This window comes from Anomaloglossus baeobatrachus, chromosome 1, assembly GCF_048569485.1.
Source record: "Anomaloglossus baeobatrachus isolate aAnoBae1 chromosome 1, aAnoBae1.hap1, whole genome shotgun sequence".
Lineage (NCBI taxonomy): Eukaryota > Metazoa > Chordata > Amphibia > Anura > Aromobatidae > Anomaloglossus > Anomaloglossus baeobatrachus.
In genome coordinates, this window is record NC_134353.1 from 798657165 (window position 1) to 798675952 (window position 18788).

The window sequence follows — 18788 nt, forward strand, 5'->3', positions numbered from 1 at the left end:
CCACTTTCCCACTCACTTCTCGGCTCACTCGGGCGCCAAGAGGAGGGGAGTTGCCATATTAATATCCTCTAGCTGTCCTTTTCAAGTTACAGGTTTTCATTGTGATCCAGAGGGTAGATATGTGATCTTGGAGGGCCTATTGGGGGGATCCCCACATATACTGGCCAATATCTACGCACCTAATGAAGGGCAGATGCGTTTCCTTAAGAAAATTCTCACACTAATAGGGGGATTAACACCGGCCTCGACAGTGTTTGGGGGCGACTTTAACATCCCTTTTTTGGAGGTGGCTGACAGGCTTTCTGTGGGTGGACATCCCCCATCGGGTGCTTTGAGAAATTTGTCCAGGGACTTTCGTAAGCTCATTAGATCAGGGGCTTTGTACGACGCTTGGAGGGTGGACCAGCCGGGAGAGAGGGCCTTCTATTCGCATCCCCATCAGACGCACACATTGACTATTTTTTCATTGACTCATCGCTGCTGGGGCGTCTTGAGAGGGTGGAAATGGGTTCCATTACTTGGTCAGACCATTCCCCTCTCGTAGGGGATTTTAGGAGGGATGGCCCTCGATCCAGGCCCCACCACTGGCGCCTTAATGAATCTCTGCTCAAGGATCCCGACATTAAAGCATGAAGCATAAGCATAAAGCAGTTGAACATAGGCTCAGTCTCATCGCCGGCAACGCTTTGGAAAGCCCACAAGGCGGTGATGAGGGGACTCTGCATTAGGGAGGGCGCCAGGGCTAAGAGGAGAGCCACAAGTCAGCGGGACTCTATAACGGCCCAACTTAAGCTACAAGAGAGGAGACTGGAGGCTTCCCCCTCAGTGCCTGTTCTCTGGAGAGTCATTAGCCTCAGGGAAGAGTTGAGAGACTTGGCAATTGGTAGAGCAGAAAATTTACTCACCTTTTCTAAACAAAGATACTACGAAAGGGGTAACAGGGCTCACACCCTACTTGCTCGTCAACTTAAGGAGCGTGCTACGTCCTCATGTCCCCAGGCTTTGCGTGACGAAAAGAGCACTATCCATTATCATCCCGCCTCAATAGCTGACATTTTTTTCGATTATTATAATAAGCTTTATAACCTCCCAGACCCCTCTGACATGGCTTTGCGTGGTGCTGGGGCACTGGGGGACTATTTTACTGCCCTTTAGCTCCCTTCATTGCCTAGCGGAGCAGCCACTGCTTTGAATGAGGCGATTACTATAGAAGAACTGGAGCAAGTTCTGGAGACCCTGCCCCACGGGAAGTCGCCAGGCCCGGACAGCTTTACTTACTTTTACTATAAGGTGTTTGCGGCGGAGCTTCTCCCACACATGGCCACCTTGTTTAATTCCTTTCTGCAGGATAGCCCTATCCCACCATCCATGCTACACTCCCATTTAATCCTCCTGCCCAAGCCACCCAGGGATCCCTTGGATTGTGCTAACTATAGACCAATAGCCCTTTTGAACTCCGATCTGAAGATGTTCACCAAGCTTTTGGCAGCTAGGCTCAATTGTTGGTTACCCCAACTTGTGCACAAAGACCAGATGGGTTTTGTCCCTTGCCGTCAAGGGGGGGACAACACCAGGAAGGTCATAGATTTGGTGGACGTGGCGAATCGGAGGAAACAACAGACGCTATTGTTGAGTCTTGACGCGGAAAAGGCTTTTGATCACCTCGCGTGGCCTTTTCTCTTCAAGACATTGGAGGTCTTCGGGATCTCGGGTGGCTTCATGTGTGCTTTAAAATCTCTTTACAGTGCCCCTACTGCCTCTATTAAGCTCCCCCTTCACATGTCTAGGCCCTCCAACGGCACCAGGCAGGGGTGCCCCCTGTCTCCCCTTCTCTTTGCGCTTTGCATAGACCCCTCGCGTCCTCGGTCAGGAGCAACCCGGACATCTCGGGGGTCCTGGTTGGGAGCAAATCGTTTAAAATTTCGCTTTTTGCCGACGACGTTCTCATTACACTCACTAACATCCACGTTTCCCTTCCAAATTTAATGCGCACCTTGGGTGCATACGGGAGCCTTTCGGGGTATAAAATCAATTCCAGTAAAACGGAGGCAATGCCATTGAACCTCGACCCGTTGGCCCTGGATTATCTGCGTTTGAATTTTAAATTCCGTTGGAAGTCAGATGCGGTCAAGTACCTGGGGGTCAACTTGACATCTACTTATGACTCTCTCTATAACCTTAACTTCCCCCCCCCCCTTTTCCGAGAGCTGAGGGCCCTTTTGAGTAAATGGATGCCCCTACCCCTTTCGTGGATGGGACGCATGGCGGCAGTAAAAATGAGTTTGCTTCCCAAACTCCTACTTCCAAGCAGTTTGGAGTCAGACATGGTGCACCATTGGCTCAGGGCAGGCCTTTTCAGATTTGCAGATATTATAGATGGAAGCACAATGCAGATCCATTTGTTTGAGCTTCTCAGAGATAAACTTTCCCTCTCTAATCGAGAGTTTTTCCAATACCTGCAGATCAGAGACTTGGCTGGCTCCTTGTTTGGAAGGGCGGGGGTTTCAGTCCCCACAGACTTTGAAAAAATTTGTAGAAGGGGCATGGACACGAAGGGTCTGATCTTACATGTTGCTTTCTGAGCTTCAGGACGGGTCTGAGGGGATTTTTCCATATATGCGGAAATGGGAGTCTCTATTGGGAAGGCAGGTTCTTCCTCGGGAATGGACAACAATTTGGGGTAACGCCGCCAAGACATCAATATGCACATTATATAAAGAGAATATCTACAAAATTTTGTTGTTTTGGTACCACACTCCAGACTTCCTTCATGGCTTAGACTCCTCTATACCGGCTTGCTGCTAGAGATGCGGGGGGAGCACTGGCACCATTTTACACATACTCTGGTCCTGTCCAGGGATAGTCCCCCTCTGGGAGCAGGTAAAGGGGTTGATTCACAAAGTACTTTATATAGAGGTAGATCTTGATCCCTTGATCTATGTTCTGGGCCTCGGGATTGGGGGCATGCGTAAAATGGCCTCTAGGCTTATGTCTCACATCTTTACAGCGGCGAGGTGCCTAATAGCAAGGAATTGGAGGCAGCCAGGGACCCCCTCACTCCAGAGCCTCAAGTATAGATTATTGGATGTTAGACGCATGGAACACCTTACGGCACTATTGAATGACACAATGGAACGCTTCTAGGCGTATGGTCACCATGGGACTACTTTGCGGGGTGTGAGAACCTGTAAGACCCAGGCCTGTGGGCCCTAGGGAAACTGACTGGATTCTTGTATTCTCTCCTCTCCGCCACCTTTCCTTTCCCTCCTCAACCCCCCTCACTTATCTTGGCATTGTCTGTCTAGTTGTGAAGTTTATTGTTATATTTTGGCACTCAGTGGTATTCATAATCATTAGTAAGGTATCCCTCAAGTCGCAGCGGCTTCACCTACAGCTTGGGGTAACTCATGTCTGCGGGGTAGGCGTTTTGGTGTGGAATGTTATCACTAGGTACTGCGACTTTATTCATTGTACTTATTCTTTATGGGGACATGTGTCTCAAGAATTGTGATTTTCTTTTACTTTTTATTTCCTGTATGAAAATTGAAAATTTTAATAAAAATTTAAAGTTTAAAAAAAAAATTGATGGTAAGATGCATTGAGCCAAATACAGGACCAATCTTGAAGAAAACTTTCTGCGAAAGACCTGAGACTGGGACGGAGATTTGTCTTTCAACAAATGATCCCAAACATAAAGCAAAATCTGCAAATGGAGTGGTTCACAAATAAACAAATCCAGGTGGTAGAATGGCCAAGTCAAAGTCCAGACCTGAATCCAATCAAAAATGTGTGGAAAGAGCTGAAAACTCATGTTCACAAACGCTCTCCATCCAACCTCACTCAGCTCGAGCTGTTCTGCCATATATGGCAGCCTGCTAATACTCATTCATTGCAATTTCTGTTAGAACCCTTAGAGGTCGTTGGTATTCTTTTGAATTGCTGAGTTCCCTTTAAGCTAAATGTATTCTGGGTAAGGAACGCCTCCCTGAGCTGAGAAGAAGCCTGCAGCCATTTTCTCCTTGGATTTGTTAGGAAAGGACCTGCTGATTCACCTCTCTGTAAATTCACCCCTGCCTAGTGTAATCCGGTGAGCAAAGCAAATTACATGTGTTAGTGATAGAATCTTAGATGGAAGGCTGTAGTAAATGAATTGTACATTGTAATCCTACATCTTAGTCCTTGCCTTGTTTGTATAGATAAGATTTTCTATGTATTGCAGATGCAGTGACCTTTCACCTACATTCTCATAAGAACTGTATCTCATGTACTGTTATGCTATGTTAACTCTGTATTAACACTGTACTGACTGTAATCATTTTCTTGTTATAGTTTGTACCCGTATTCCATATTCCGTATACCGTATTCAACTGCATCTTGGATATACCGTATTCAACTGTATATTGGATATTCCTATATTCACTGTATATTCCACGTATACTGCAATCAAGTACACGTTACCAGCCAATAAATCAAGGCTACTGAATTCAGTCTGTTTATTTGAAATGTGAACGAGGGTTTAGCTGTATGCCGGAGATTCACAGCGTTACGAGAAAGAAGGCAGAACACGACCTGTTTGCAAAGGAATAATGGGCAAGAATTTCAGTCTCTCGATGTGCAAAATATATTCCAAGCGACTTGCAGCTGTAATCGCAGCAAAAGGTGGCGCTACAAAGTATTAACTTAAAGGGGACGTGTGAGTGGAAGAGGAGACTTTATTCCCCTTCCCCTCCCCCCCTTTTTTTTCCTTTTTCTCTCTTTTTTTCATCTTTCCCTCTTCTTTTTTCATTCTTCCCTCCCTGATCTTCTTCACTTTTTCTTTATCTATGTTCATTTCTTCAATCAGACCCTTTTCCTCTTTTCTCTAGTCTATTATTTTATTTTATTTGTAGTCAAGGTTTTTTAGATACCTTGGACATTACTGAAACAATAGAGGATAAGTTGTTTACCTCTGGTGCCAATACTTATTTAAGGTCTTTTAGTACCTTGGGTATTACTGAAAAGGTAAAGAATAAGTTGCTAATCAAGCACAATTATACAGAAAGGTTCTCATGTAATAAGTTTGTTTTTCTTTTCTGTATTTCATGGAAAAATGTATATGCATATTGTACTGATATTCCTTTGTACGATATTGCTTAATAAACACAGTTTAAACATAACTTAAAGGGGACGAATAATATTGCACGTCCCAATTTTGTTATTTATTTTTTTAAAATGTTTAAAATAAGCATTACACTTCGTTCAACTTCATAATTGTGTCCCACTTGTTGTTGATTCTTCACCATAACATTAAAATTTTTATCTTTATGTTTGAAGCCTGAAATGTGGGAAAAGGTTGCAAAATTCAACGGGGCTGAATACTTTCGCAAGGCACTGTAAATAGTAATCCGTTAATGGATCCTTTTTTTCAAAACGGACAAAAAAGTTATGCAAACACAACTTTTTTGTCCTTTTTGAAATAAATAGATTTTTGCAAGATCCATTTTTTAACATGGGATTGCTGCTTGGATCCATTCTGATGGATGATTATTGGACATGTGATTATATGACTAAACAACATTGTAATGCTATTAACTTAATATTTCTCCCGTGCCTCCCCCATACTCTGGGACGCTCTACCTCAGCATATCAGACTCTCCCCTACCGTGGAAAGCTTCAAGAGGAACCTCAAGACCCATCTCTTCCAACAAGTCTACAACCTACAATAACCCTCAGTCCAGTACACCACTGCGCAACCAGCTCTGTCCTCACCTATTGTACCATCACCCATTCCCTGTAGACTGTGAGCCCTCGCGGGCAGGGTCTTCTCTCCTCCTATACCAGTCTGTTTTGTACTGTTAATGATTGTTGTACGTATACCCTCTTTCACTTGTAAAGCGCCATGGAATAAATGGCGCTATAATAATAAATAATAATAACTTACAGATTAACTATATCTGCAGGGAAAAAGTGTTTAGGGACATGACAGGTTCCCTTTAATGTCTACATACTTATTATATTATACTGTATGTTGTGGTGCTAAAACACCTTGCAGATCGGTGGGGGGCCAGGTTCTGAGAGCTACAATGATTACTCAACATACTGATTTAGAAGCGCTTGGCTCAGCCTACAGCAAGCACAGCTCCTGCATAAGCACACGCACAGAGCGGTGTAGACTTTCCAATGTTCACATCCATCTTTCTGTGCATGGACTCATGCAGAGGCTGAGACCTTGTGAGAGAGAAAAAAAATGATTGAAGTTTATACTAGCAACAAATAGGAATAACGTTTGGAACACCATTCTAAGTCCAAACTGGGTGCAAAAACCTAAAAAACCATCACTATGGGGAGATAAGGTATGCACACCAGTGACTATGTAAGGGGAATACATTAAATAGCAGAAACTGCTGTGTGAATACTGACTTGAAAAATCCAATAGCTATATGCAAGAGTGAATATGTGAAAAATGGAATCTGCATTACTGCCATGAACATATGAATCAAGAGAAATTTAGCTACTGAATTGATCAATGCAATAGAGCCCCAACACTACGCCAAAGTATTTCTCTACGTTGGGGTCCCTAGCTTGTGTGTGTCCTCTCATGCAGTTAAAAAACTTACCGTGTATGGGAAGCTGAGACCCAGGCTATTTATGCATATGATATGGATTGGCAATAGGTGTGGTTGGGGAGGGTTTACAAACGAAAAAATACTAACAAATAGGAATAACGTTTGGAACACCATTCTAAGTCCAAACTGGGTGCAAAAACCTAAAAAAAATCACTATAGGGAAATAAGGTATGCACACTAGTGACTATATAAGGGGAATACATGAAATAGCAGAAACTGCTGTGTGAATACTGACTTGAAAAATCCAATAGCTATATGCAAGAGTGAAAATGTGAAAAATGGAATCTGCATTGCTGCCATAAACATATGAATCAAGAGAAATTTAGCTACTGAATTGATCAATGCAATAGAGCCCCAACACTACGCCAAAGTATTTCTCTACGTTGGGGTCCCTAGCTTGTGTGTGTCCTCTCATGCAGTTAAAAAACTTACCGTGTATGGGAAGCTGAGACCCAGGCTATTTATGCGTATGATATGGATTGGCAATAGGTGTGGTTGGGGAGGGTTCACAAACGAAAAATACTAACAAATAAGAATAACGTTTGGAACACCATTCTAAGTCCAAACTGGGTGCAAAAACCTAAAAAAACATCACTATGGGGAGATAAGGTATGCACACCAGTGACTATGTAAGGGGAATACATGAAATAGCAGAAACTCGCGGGCAGGGTCCTCTCTCCTCCTATACCAGTCTGTTTTGTATTGTTAATGATTGTTGTACGTATACCCTCTTTCACTTGTAAAGCGCCATGGAATAAATGGCGCTATAATAATAAATAATAACTTACAGATTAACTATATCTGCAGGGAAATAGTGTTTAGGGACATGACAGGTTCCCTTTAATGTCTACATACTTATTATATCATACTGTATGTTGTGGTGCTAAAACACCCTGCAGATCGGTGGGGGGCCAGGTTCTGAGAGCTACAATGATTACTCAACATACTGATTTAGAAGCGCTTGGCTCAGCCTACAGCAAGCACAGCTCCTGCATAAGCACACGCACAGAGCGGTGTAGACTTTCCAATGTTCACATCCATCTTTCTGTGCATGGACTCATGCAGAGGCTGAGACCTTGTGAGAGAGAAAAAAAATGATTGAAGTTTATACTAGCAACAAGTCAGTGAAAAACATGAGAGCAGCACATGTAGATGATAGAAAACAGATTCACCGATTAAATCGTGAGCCAATATAGGCTCAATGGGGTCAGACAGTGATGAGATATAAGCAATGTGTGGAGTTGCAAATGTACCGCCCCCGTGTCAGCGGCCAAGCCGCTCCGATCCGGAGCCGCAATGGCTCGAGGGGTCTCCGGACCCGGGGGTCTGCGTGGACACTCGAATTAAAAAAAGAAGAGAGGGGGGGTATGTATAGGGGATTAGAAAGTTCGTGACGCCACCCACGGTTTGTGGTAATGTAGGAGATCACCGCTGCTGTTAGGGGAGCCCGATGGCGATGAGGTAGCAGCAGGATGTTTCACCCCTCCGTGGGTAGGGGGTTTGTGCCCCGGGGCCCGTTGGGTGTTGGTGATTGGGGTGCCGTTGGGTAGAGGAAAAGGGGCTTTTCAGCATACTCAGTCCAGGAATAATAACACCGACAGCTTGTAAACCAGAGTTCTGAGCACCACTGCAGCCTGGAGGGAGCACGCTGGGATCCGTGCCCTTGGTGTTGCTGTTAGCCTGTGGCCTTTTCCGTGGCACCGTCTCACTAGTTGGACCCTCAAGCTTAAAACTTTTCGGGTCCCACTCACCCGTATGGCTAACGGAGTGAGCTTGCTCTCAGGGTTCACGCGTAGGATTTCTGTGGACTGTATTTGGGAAAGTCCTATACCATCGGTGCACTAGTACCTTGATTTTGGAGCGGGTTGGGGATGAATCTTGAAGTCTTCACCCACGTCGGGTAAATTACCGGGACGCGTGAAGCTACTTCCCGGCCTGGGGTCCACGTACCCCGTAGTGCCCTGGCCCCTGCTCGGTGATGGCTCAAGGCCTCCGGATGCCCTCCTCGGCAGTCCGTGCCCCTTGATGCGATCCCCTGCGACAGGGGTTCCAGCTCCTACCAGGCCCAGACTAACGTCTGCCACCTAGTATACTCCAGGAGCCCTGCTCCACCGGTGACCTCTCCCTCTCAGAGAGTCACTTTCCACCTCCTACTCCTTTCGCTCCTGATTCACTTCTCTGTCACTTTCTCACTTTTCCCTACCAACCCCCCCATATGGGCAGCCCTATTCCCTTCAGGCCCCCCAATGGTGTGTCTGGTGGGTTCGGTGTAAAGTGTTCCTAGGATTTTTACTGACTAAGCTGTTAGCAACATCAAAGGACCAGGATCTATAACCAAGGAGGAGTGGATACTGTGCAGAAGGGCAGGTTGCACAATACCCTGTGGCGACCTGATAGGCCAGGGCGTCACACAAATATTGCTTAGTGGCTCCTGTCAAGTATTACAGTTCATCTCCCGCTCTTCACTTGAATGTACAAAGCTGTTGTCTGCTCCATATAACAATTGTATCTGGAGTAGGTATCACTTGATCAGTGGGGATGCCAGAAGAAGAGATGAGCGATCCTGCCGAGTCTCACGGTGACATCTGACGCTGTTGACACTGTAGAGCAGTGGTTCCCAAACTCCAGTCCTCACGACCCCCAACAGGTCATGTTTTCAGGATTTCCTTAGTATTGCACAGGTGATGCCTTGATAATGATTCCATCACCTGTTCAATAGTAAGGAAATCCTGAAAACATGACTTGTTGGGGGCCATGAGGACTGGAGTTTGGGAAACACTGCTGTAGAGTCTGCCACTCCTCACTATGCCTCCTTTGGTGCTTCTGAGTTGTAGAGACAAGCTCCTGCGTCGGCCAGCTGTGTTCTCATTAGTGATTGGGCTAGCAGGAGTTAATTTCTGCTAGCCTGCTGGTAACCTCTTGGATCACATGTTGTGGGAGAACTATCACAGTCACTCCCCGCCTTTTTAGATGGAGGAGCCTGTCCTCCCATGCTGACTATAGCTTTAGCTAAACTGGTCCATGTGCTGTTGTATCACAGTGCTGCTAGTGATTGTATTGCTTTGTGTGTGGCCTTGTTGTGGCGTTTTCTCGTCGTCTCGTTATTTCCTCCTGCTTTTATTTTCCTCCTTATTAGGTTGGGGCCACACGGGGACTACTGCGATCCACTTGCATGACACTCGGCTCGTGCTGGCAGTACAGCAGAGCCGAGTGTCATGCATGTGTCCTTGAAACTGAGGTCCGTTCGTGCGAGCAGACCTCAGCTGCGGGGGGCGGGCCGGCACTCAGGAGGGGAGGGAGGGATTTCTCTCCCTCTCTCCTGCGTAGCTGGCTATTGCCATTCTCGCACTGCACTAGCGGTACACCGGAGTACCGCAAGTGCAGTGCGATTTTTCTCTTGCCCCATTCACTTGAATGTGTGCGAGAGAAAGAGTCTCGCATTACAATCGCAGGATGCTGGGATTGTTTTCTCGGTCCAATTAGGGCTGAGAAAATAATCGCTCATGGGTGCTGACACACAGGCTAGAATTGGTCCGAGTGGAATGCGATGTTTTATCGCACTCCACTCGCACTGTTTTTCTCGCCGTGTGGTTTAGACCTTACTTGTCTAATACCTCTGTGTGAGCGTGCTGTGTGATTGAGTTTTGGTTTCCCCTGTTTGTCCTTTTCTGTGGGCTCTACCACTCCTGTCTTGGCCCTCCTCTGGGGAGAGGGTATTAGATTAGGGTTGTTCAGGAGCAGGGTAAGGAAGGCTGCCCAGACATAATCATCACTCTTTTCCACTTGTGTACGGGTTCTGATGTGAGAGCATCAGAAGCAATATGCTAATGACCCTCTGCTGTGGGGGTCAGCCGAGGGTCATGCGACTGTGATGCGATCTTGCGATCATATCACAGCTGTGGAGAAGAGGGAGGGAACACTTCTCCCATCTCCTCCACTGTCTGTCTTTTCGTACATTGCACTGCGAGTGCAGTGCGATGTTTCACACACTCCCATAGACTTGTATGGGGGGGTGATCTGAGACTCGCTGCGAAACGTAGCATGCTGCGATTACACCGAGAGCACGATTCATGTCGAGAAATAAAAGGAAAGAGGAAACTGCCTCATTGATTAACACTGATGCGAGTGCAATACGATTTTTTTATCGAATCGCACTCACACCAGAAAATCACAAGTGCAAAAGAGCCCTTAGCCTTATCTCTGGGATCAGGGACAGCTAGGGTTCCCTAGTATGCGGGCCAGTTTAGGAGCCCTGATCCCCAGTTATCTCATGCAATATTTTGTTCACTGCAGGGTCTTAAAAAAACCTATAAAAAAAGGAATCAAAATGATGTATGTACCCCAAAATGGGATCAATAAAAACCTATACAACGCCGCAGGAAAAATAAAGGTATATGTCTCAGAAAATGCTGACATAAACTTACTTTTACACAGTTCTGATTTTTTTTAACCTCTAAAATAACAGAACTTTTAAGTCTGGTATCACCCTCATCGGACTGACCCGCAGATCACCTGCCGCAAGACAAACTGCGCAAAAATAAACCCCAAAGGATAACAGAATTGGGGGGGGTTTATCATTTCACTCCATTTGAATTTTTTTCCCTCATTTTTATTGCATTATATGGTGAAATTAATGTCATTCTTCAAAAACACAAATCTCTCACATGGCTATTTTGATGGAAAAAAAAAAAAGTTAAAACAACTACATAGATAGAAATATAAAAACTTAAAATCTCAAGAAAAAATCCATAAGGCTGTGTTCACACGTTGCGTTTTTGATGTATCATTTGTCTACAGCACAAGTTTAAATAAAGTTTGTGTCATTCACCACAAAAGCAGCAAAAATGGTTTTTCACTCTCATTGCTTTCAATGGTTAAAAAAAAACAGTGTGTGTGTGTGTGTGTGTGTGTGTGTGTGTGTGTGTTCTGGAATGTCATAGCTGTTACTGGTCCTGTACACTGTGTACAGCATAGGATAAGGGCTTCAGGTGCCTCTTGCAGATCGGTCACGTGACATACCCCTCCGCCTGAACAGGCATTAACCCTTCCACCAATCATGTCCTTTCTATCAGTTTTTAAACCTTAGCCAAGTAAGCCACCACCTGATTGGTCGCTCTGCCCATTATGGTGCGCGCACACACATCCCGCACACAATGGCTGCGCTGCTGCTGTAGTGAGCCCGGGGTGTGGCCGCAGTGCATGGAATGGTGTGCGCAGCGGACAGAACAGCAGGCATGCGGGCAGGACAGGCAGGGAGGGGCAGGCAGGGTGGGGAGCGCTGCCAGCTGACGGCTCCTGTCTCCCAGACTTGGCCTAAATGCTGACGACGAGAGGCGCTGTCCGCAATGAACTCCGCCCCACGGCTCTGCCCGCCTCCAGCTCTACACTGAGCTCCGCCCTCCTTTATCTTCAGCTCTACCCTCTGGCTCCGCCCTCTTCCATCTTCAGCCCGAGCTCCGCTTCCTCCATCAATAACTCCGCCCTCCTCCATCTTTAGCTCCGCCCTCCTCCAGTTTTAGCTCCGCCTGACGGCTCCGCCCCCTTCCTCTTCAGCTCCGCCCTCCTCCATCTTCAGGCCGAGCTCTTCTGCGGGTGTCACACATCAGCCATCGCACGGCCCGGACACAGCATGGTTATAGCGCTGAAGGACGGCTTCGAGAAGTTTCTCAGCCAGAAGAATGTGTTCACCGACCTGCTGGAGAAGATCGAGGCCAAGACCGGCGTGAACCGGCGCTACATCGCCTTGGGTGAGCCCTGCCCTGCTGGCAGCTGTGCCCCACACAGGCAGTGATGCCAGGGAGCAGAGCCTGCTGGGGAGCGCTGCTGCTCTCTGGTGTCACCTCCTTTGTATACGGGGCTCCTGAGTCACTGGGGGAAATGTCGCAGTTCGGTGATTGGTCCTGATGAGACATTTGTGACTTATCACTGGAGCAGCCATTGTGCCACAAATGCTTAAAGCCCAAGTGGTGATTGGCAGACGGTGGGCTCCTGTCACTATGGGTGAGGCCAATGGGGATATTGTGAGAAAATGGCAGAGATTGCAGGTGATGGGACGCGCGGTCCCATCTGACATGTCGCTGTCGTGTTTGTCGTCCAGGTGTCTGTCCTGTGCCCAGTGATGGGTGGTATATGGGCGGCTGTGGCTGATCTGTCCCTGCCGCCTGTGTCCAGGGTGGAGGTATCCATGTGGTGTGTGATCGCTCCATGTGGCCCCCCTTTACCATATGGCAGCGCTCCCGATAGGTGATGGATGGGCCTCTGTGTCGTCCCCTCTCAGCCCACGTTATCGATGGCGAGATGTACGAGGTGTGGCGGCTCCTACAGACATTCGCTTTGGTGTCATTTAGCCGCTGCTGAAAAATTATTTTAACGAAAAAAAATCTTTTTTTTTACCTTTTTAAAAATCCATTCCCCAGTCTTGTTTGGGGTGAGCAGTGCAGGGCGGCTGTTCTAGGTGATTTCTTGGTGTAACCGATATAGTGGACCTGTCATCTGACTCCGGCTGCCCAAACCATGGATGAACCGGAAGCCGGAGCACACAGGGGTATGTCCTCTAAGGCTGCTTTCACACATCTGGTTTTTGCCGTCAGGCACAATCCAGCGAAATTTGGATAAAACTGATCCGGCATCGGATCCGTTTTATTCCCCATTGACTTGTATTAGCATCAGATTGTGCCGGATGGCCTTGTGTTGCACGCAGCGTCCGCCGGATCAAGCGAAGTTTCTTTGTCCGGCTGCCAGAAAGGAACGTTTTTTGACAACAGCAAAAAACTGGACCACGCAGGATCCGGCGCCATCCGGCATGTTGTATAATGGATGCCGGCAGGGTTGGTCTGGGCCGCCGGGGTATCGGGGAATCCACCGGTAGGCCTCGGGCCCTCAGTGGGCCCCTGTCCCTTTAATTAGTGCAGAGCTGTGTACAGCGCCACAGGGCCGCCGTTTTTTCAGGTTTGGCGTTATGTGCGGCAGATGCCCCTCCCCCCTACACTCTGAGGGCACCCCAGCCTTTCAATCACAAACTGCAGCGATGGCACAAGTTCTTTACTATTGCTGCAGTTTTTGCGGATGCAGAAGGACCTGCGGTGACATCACAGACAGTCATGTGACTCACCGTAGGTCCTGCACTGCGGAAGTCCCAGGCCAGTACATATCCGGTGTACAGGCCTGGAGACCGCGCGCTATTCAAATGTACGTGCATCATTCAGACGCTCGTACATGTGAACAGTGCGGCCGGTGTCAGGGCTGAGGCGGAGGAGCTGCTCAGCCCCGCACCGACACAGCGGCCGTCATCACACTGCCGCCGAAGCAGCAGAGGAGAGGACGCGCAGGGCTGCAGGTAAGCGCTCAAGAGGAGCCGAAGAAAAGAAAAAAAATCATTCTCACCTGTTCTCCTCTGTTCCCGCCGTGCTCCAGACCGCAAGACACAGACCCGCTCAGTGACCCGTCCGATGCACGGAGCCGCCGCTGCAAGCTGACTTCATTGCTGTACTGCAGTTAAATGGTTTACGGCGCCGCAAAGCATTTAACTGCAGTAAAGCCATGATGGCATCCTGCGGCAGCGGCTCCATGCATCGGACGAGATCATGGCGGTGTCCATGAGCCTGCGGACTGGTAAGGTAAGGACAGCAAAGGAACGGAGGACAGGTGAGAATAACGTGTGTGTGTGTGTGTGTGTGTGTGTGTGTGTGTAAACAACGACATAATAGGGGACAAGAAGGGAGGCCCATTGCTACAGTACACAAGGCTGGGGGGCCCTTTGCTACAGTACACAAGGCTGGGGGGCCCATTGCTACAGTACACAAGGCTGGGGGGCCCATTGCTACAGTACACAAGGCTGGGGGGCCCATTGCTACAGTACACAAGGCTGGGGGGCCCATTGCTACAGTACACAAGGCTGGGGGGCCCATTGCTACAGTACACAAGGCTGGGGGGCCCATTGCTACAGTACACAAGGCTGGGGGGGCCCTTTGCTACAGTACACAAGGCTGGGGGGGCCCATTGCTACAGTACACAAGGCTGGGGGGCCCATTGCTACAGTACACAAGGCTGGGGGGCCCATTGCTACAGTACACAAGGCTGGGGGGCCCTTTGCTACAGTACACAAGGCTGGGGGGCCCTTTGCTACAGTACACAAGGCTGGGGGGGCCCTTTGCTACAGTACACAAGGCTGGGGGGCCCTTTGCTACAGTACACAAGGCTGGGTGGCCCTTTGCTACAGTACACAAGGCTGGGGGGCCCTTTGCTACAGTACACAAGGCTGGGGGGCCCATTGCTACAGTACACAAGGCTGGGGGGCCCATTGCTACAGTACACAAGGCTGGGGGGCCCTTTGCTACAGTACACAAGGCTGGGGGGCCCTTTGCTACAGTACACAAGGCTGGGTGGCCCATTGCTACAGTACACAAGGCTGGGGGGCCCTTTGCTACAGTACACAAGGCTGGGGGGCCCTTTGCTACAGTACACAAGGCTGGGGGGCCCTTTGCTACAGTACACAAGGCTGGGGGGCCCTTTGCTACAGTACACAAGGCTGGGGGGCCCTTTGCTACAGTACACAAGGCTGGGGGGGCCCTTTTCTACAGTACACAAGGCTGGGGGGGCCCTTTGCTACAGTACACAAGGCTGGGGGGCCCTTTGCTACAGTACAGTGAATGGATGACAAACTGAACACATCTATTGTAGATCAGATTTCTATCTGTTTCTAAGTGATCCGTCAGTAAGTGTCAATGGAGGAAAAAAGGTTCACACTCCACCCCCCTCAGTGGATTAGAAAACACTGATGCAAAATGGATGATGATACACACGTAAAAAGGGCATTTTTTATTGATGCAAACAGAGGTATGAATGTGGCCTAGAGTTATGATGTTCAGTCCATGGCCCAGTGGAGCTGCGGACGAACATCCATACCTATCCACATTCTGCCTTGTGTATCTCCCCGGATACGTTCTCATGTAGTGACATTACACACCTTTTCCACTTTAAATTTCCTTGCGGAAAATCTCCTGTATTCATTGTGACAAATTATTGCATGATATTTTAATAAATCTCATACTGACTCCAGAGTTATCCATAAACGCTCTCATCAGAGTTCTCCTTTACATCTGATAACCTTTTCTTCCAGCTGGGAGAGGGGCGCCGTCCTTACAATTGGGAACCTAGTGATCACCAGTGGATGTCTCCCCTGACTTGTGTAATTTCTTAAAAACTCACACTTTCCCTGCCTAAAATCTGTGGTCATGTTGCACCCTCGTGGAGACTATTGTCAGCCCCTTCTTCCCTCCAGAGGTTGTGGTGCCCCAGGCACGTTGCAGTGAGACTGGCTGATCTCACACGTGTATAGCTCTGCATCAGGATTTGTAAGCCAAATTGGGTCCAAAAAGCAAAGAAGAATATGATTTCTTTACATTTATAGTTATTTTTACAGTGTTTCTGTTCCACTTGTGGTTTTGGCAAGAATTTACTGAGCAAAATCCGCATGTGTGACCGAGGGATTACGCTCCAGGCCGTTGTGACTTCAATGTCTAAACCTTCTTTGTACCGGCCTCCTACGTAGAGGAAAGAAATGACTTCCGCTCTCCTCGATTCGCCTGTATTATATACAACTCCTGTTTTCACCTGACATTATACCCGGCACTGCGCCTGATTTGAGTAACAAATTTCAGCGGAGAAAACTAAGACACAGAATTTTACTAATATTTTCTTATCTCTACTGTATTGTAACATCAGCGCCAATAATATGGGCATGGCAAAACCTCAACTGTGCCCAACCATGAGAATGACGAGGGGGCAGAGGACGTCTCAGACTCTTGGTTAGTTAATGTCTCACACACCCATGTGCCGGCTAGTGCCTGAGCTGGTCGTGCAGGGTATAATTGCCCTTCTCACATTACTAGGGCATCGCACCCATATATCCTAGATTGTAAACTACACCCTGCAGTAAACAGCCTCGTACAAATTAACATAGGTCATATACGTGATATACCTGTAAACTTTGTGGATAGAACATGTGCCTAATAAATAAATATGTATATGTGTACTGAAGACATAGGAATTCTTGGTAAATTGTTTCTAAGAGCAAACTAAAAGCAGAAATAGTAAATATTCTACTACCAAAAAAGAGAAACAATGCGAAAGGTTCTCACTGCTCAGAATTCTATTGATGCAATTAATCTTGTGTACATTTTTTTTTTTTTTCCTCCGGTATCGGGCTGTTTAGTGGTTTTGCATTTACCCATTCTGGTTTATGAATCTATGGGACAGTGTTTGATCTGCAGATCAAATTCACCCATAAAAATCAATAGATTTAGGAAAAAAATGATGCCACACCAATGGTGGCAAAACTAAAAAGCTAACATAGTGGGACTCAAATCCAGCAGGTTAGATACAATTTGTCAAAAGTCAACTAAACCCCTAAACTAACCTTTCATTAGAATATAACTTTTAATAATTTCAAATAACATAACAATATAAACACACTGTTCAAGTATTTAAAATGACTTATCGTATTTTTCGGACTATAAGACGCACTTTTTGTGGCCAAAATTTTTGGTGAAAGTGTGGGGTGCGTCTTATAGTCTGATGGCTGCGGGGAGAGGGGTGCGATAGTGGTGGAGCTGGTCATCAGAGGCAGGAGCAGGCTGTAGTAGCGCCTACCGTGATCACGTGGACCCGCTCATTATCTCTTTTCATATGCATGCATCCTCCCGCCCATCATCTCTCAGCCCTGAAGCCGGCGCTGACAGGTGGGCGGGATGATGGGTGGGGGGGCGCGCATAATAAACAGCCAGCCTGCGTGATCATCCCTGGCTCCTACAGCCCGGAGTGATCATGTGCGGCTGTATTCACTGCTCCCCGCGCATCATCAACAGCTTGGGGTGCAGTGAATAAGTATACTCACCGGTCACCGTTCCCTGTTGCATCGCGATGACCTCTTGTCTGCCTGCCCGCTGATGTGTGTGGAGAGCGGTGTGCACAGCGATGATGTCATCCCTGTGCGCACAGCTCCACACACGTCAGTGGCGCTGCTGCTGGCAGACAGGAAGATGAGCGATGCTGCGTGGAGTGAGGAAAGGTGAGTAGAAATGTTTTTTTTTTTTTGTTTTTTTTTTTTTGTGTACCACAGGGGGCTATACCAGGATGGGGGACATATATACAAGGATGGGGATAATATGAAAGGCAGGAGGATCATTACCAGGATGGGATACCTTAGTAGAGAATTTGGGGACATTATCCCCATAACAGTGTCAGCAGCAGATCCTCGCCCCATAACTGTGTCGTGACCACATTTTTTGCTTAAAATTTAATTTTCCTCCTCTAAAACCAGGGTGCGTCTTATGGTCCGAAAAATACGGCAGTGCAGCGATAGTTGTATTGATTGCTGATCAACTTTCTTAGGTGAAGAGGACAGACAGTCCTGATTTAGTTATATAGATTGCATTTAGCTGATCATCACCTGATTGTCAGCACTAAATGTCTGTAAGAGGCATCCTTTCCAGGAAACGAACACTGCACTCGCCATATTCAAACAGAATCCTTTGCCTCCCCAACATGTTTCACCACACTGGCGTCATCAGTGGTAAGGCAAGTGCAGTGTTTGTTTCCGGGACAGGATGCCCCTTACAGACATTTAGTGCTGACAGTCGGCTGATGGTCAGCTAAATGCAATCTATGTAACTAATCAGGGTTGTCTGTTCACTTCACCCAAGGCCTCATTCACACATCTGACTTTGTTACATGTGACCTCCGATTTCCCACATATTGGCGATACGGACACACATGGACCCACTAAAATCAATGGGCTTGCGTACACGTCTGTGTTTTGACATGGACAGTGTGTCCGTGTGGAGCACTCGCGTGCCCATGTGCTCCGTATGGTGACATGTCCGTTTCTTGCTGGCAGAAAACGAACATCAAACGGGACTGCACATTGATGTGATCTGTGGGACATGTACGGAGGAAACGCGTCACTGAGACAGACCTAAATGTATTTTTATACTTGCCTATCTCTGGCGCGGCTGTCACACTTGCTTCTGGGCCCGCTCATTATGCTCATGAATATTCACTGCACTGACTGCAGACCCGGAAGCAAGTGTAACAACCGCATCGGGGACAGGTAAGTATACAAGTTTGTGCTATCTGGATGTCACACGGATAGCACACGCACAGCACACAGACATACCTACACAC

The 18788-nt window shown here is 47.5% G+C and overlaps 1 protein-coding gene across 1 annotated transcript in view; it reads left to right on the top strand.

The window, feature by feature from the left end:
- Positions 1-12155: 12155 nt before the first annotated feature.
- REEP5 (receptor accessory protein 5) overlaps positions 12156-18788 on the top strand; it is a 37110-nt gene continuing 30477 nt past the window's right edge. Inside the window, exon 1 of the mRNA XM_075341897.1 lies at positions 12156-12352. Coding sequence (XP_075198012.1) covers positions 12235-12352 — 118 coding nt within the window. The 5' untranslated portion in view covers positions 12156-12234. The remainder of the gene's footprint in view (positions 12353-18788) is intronic.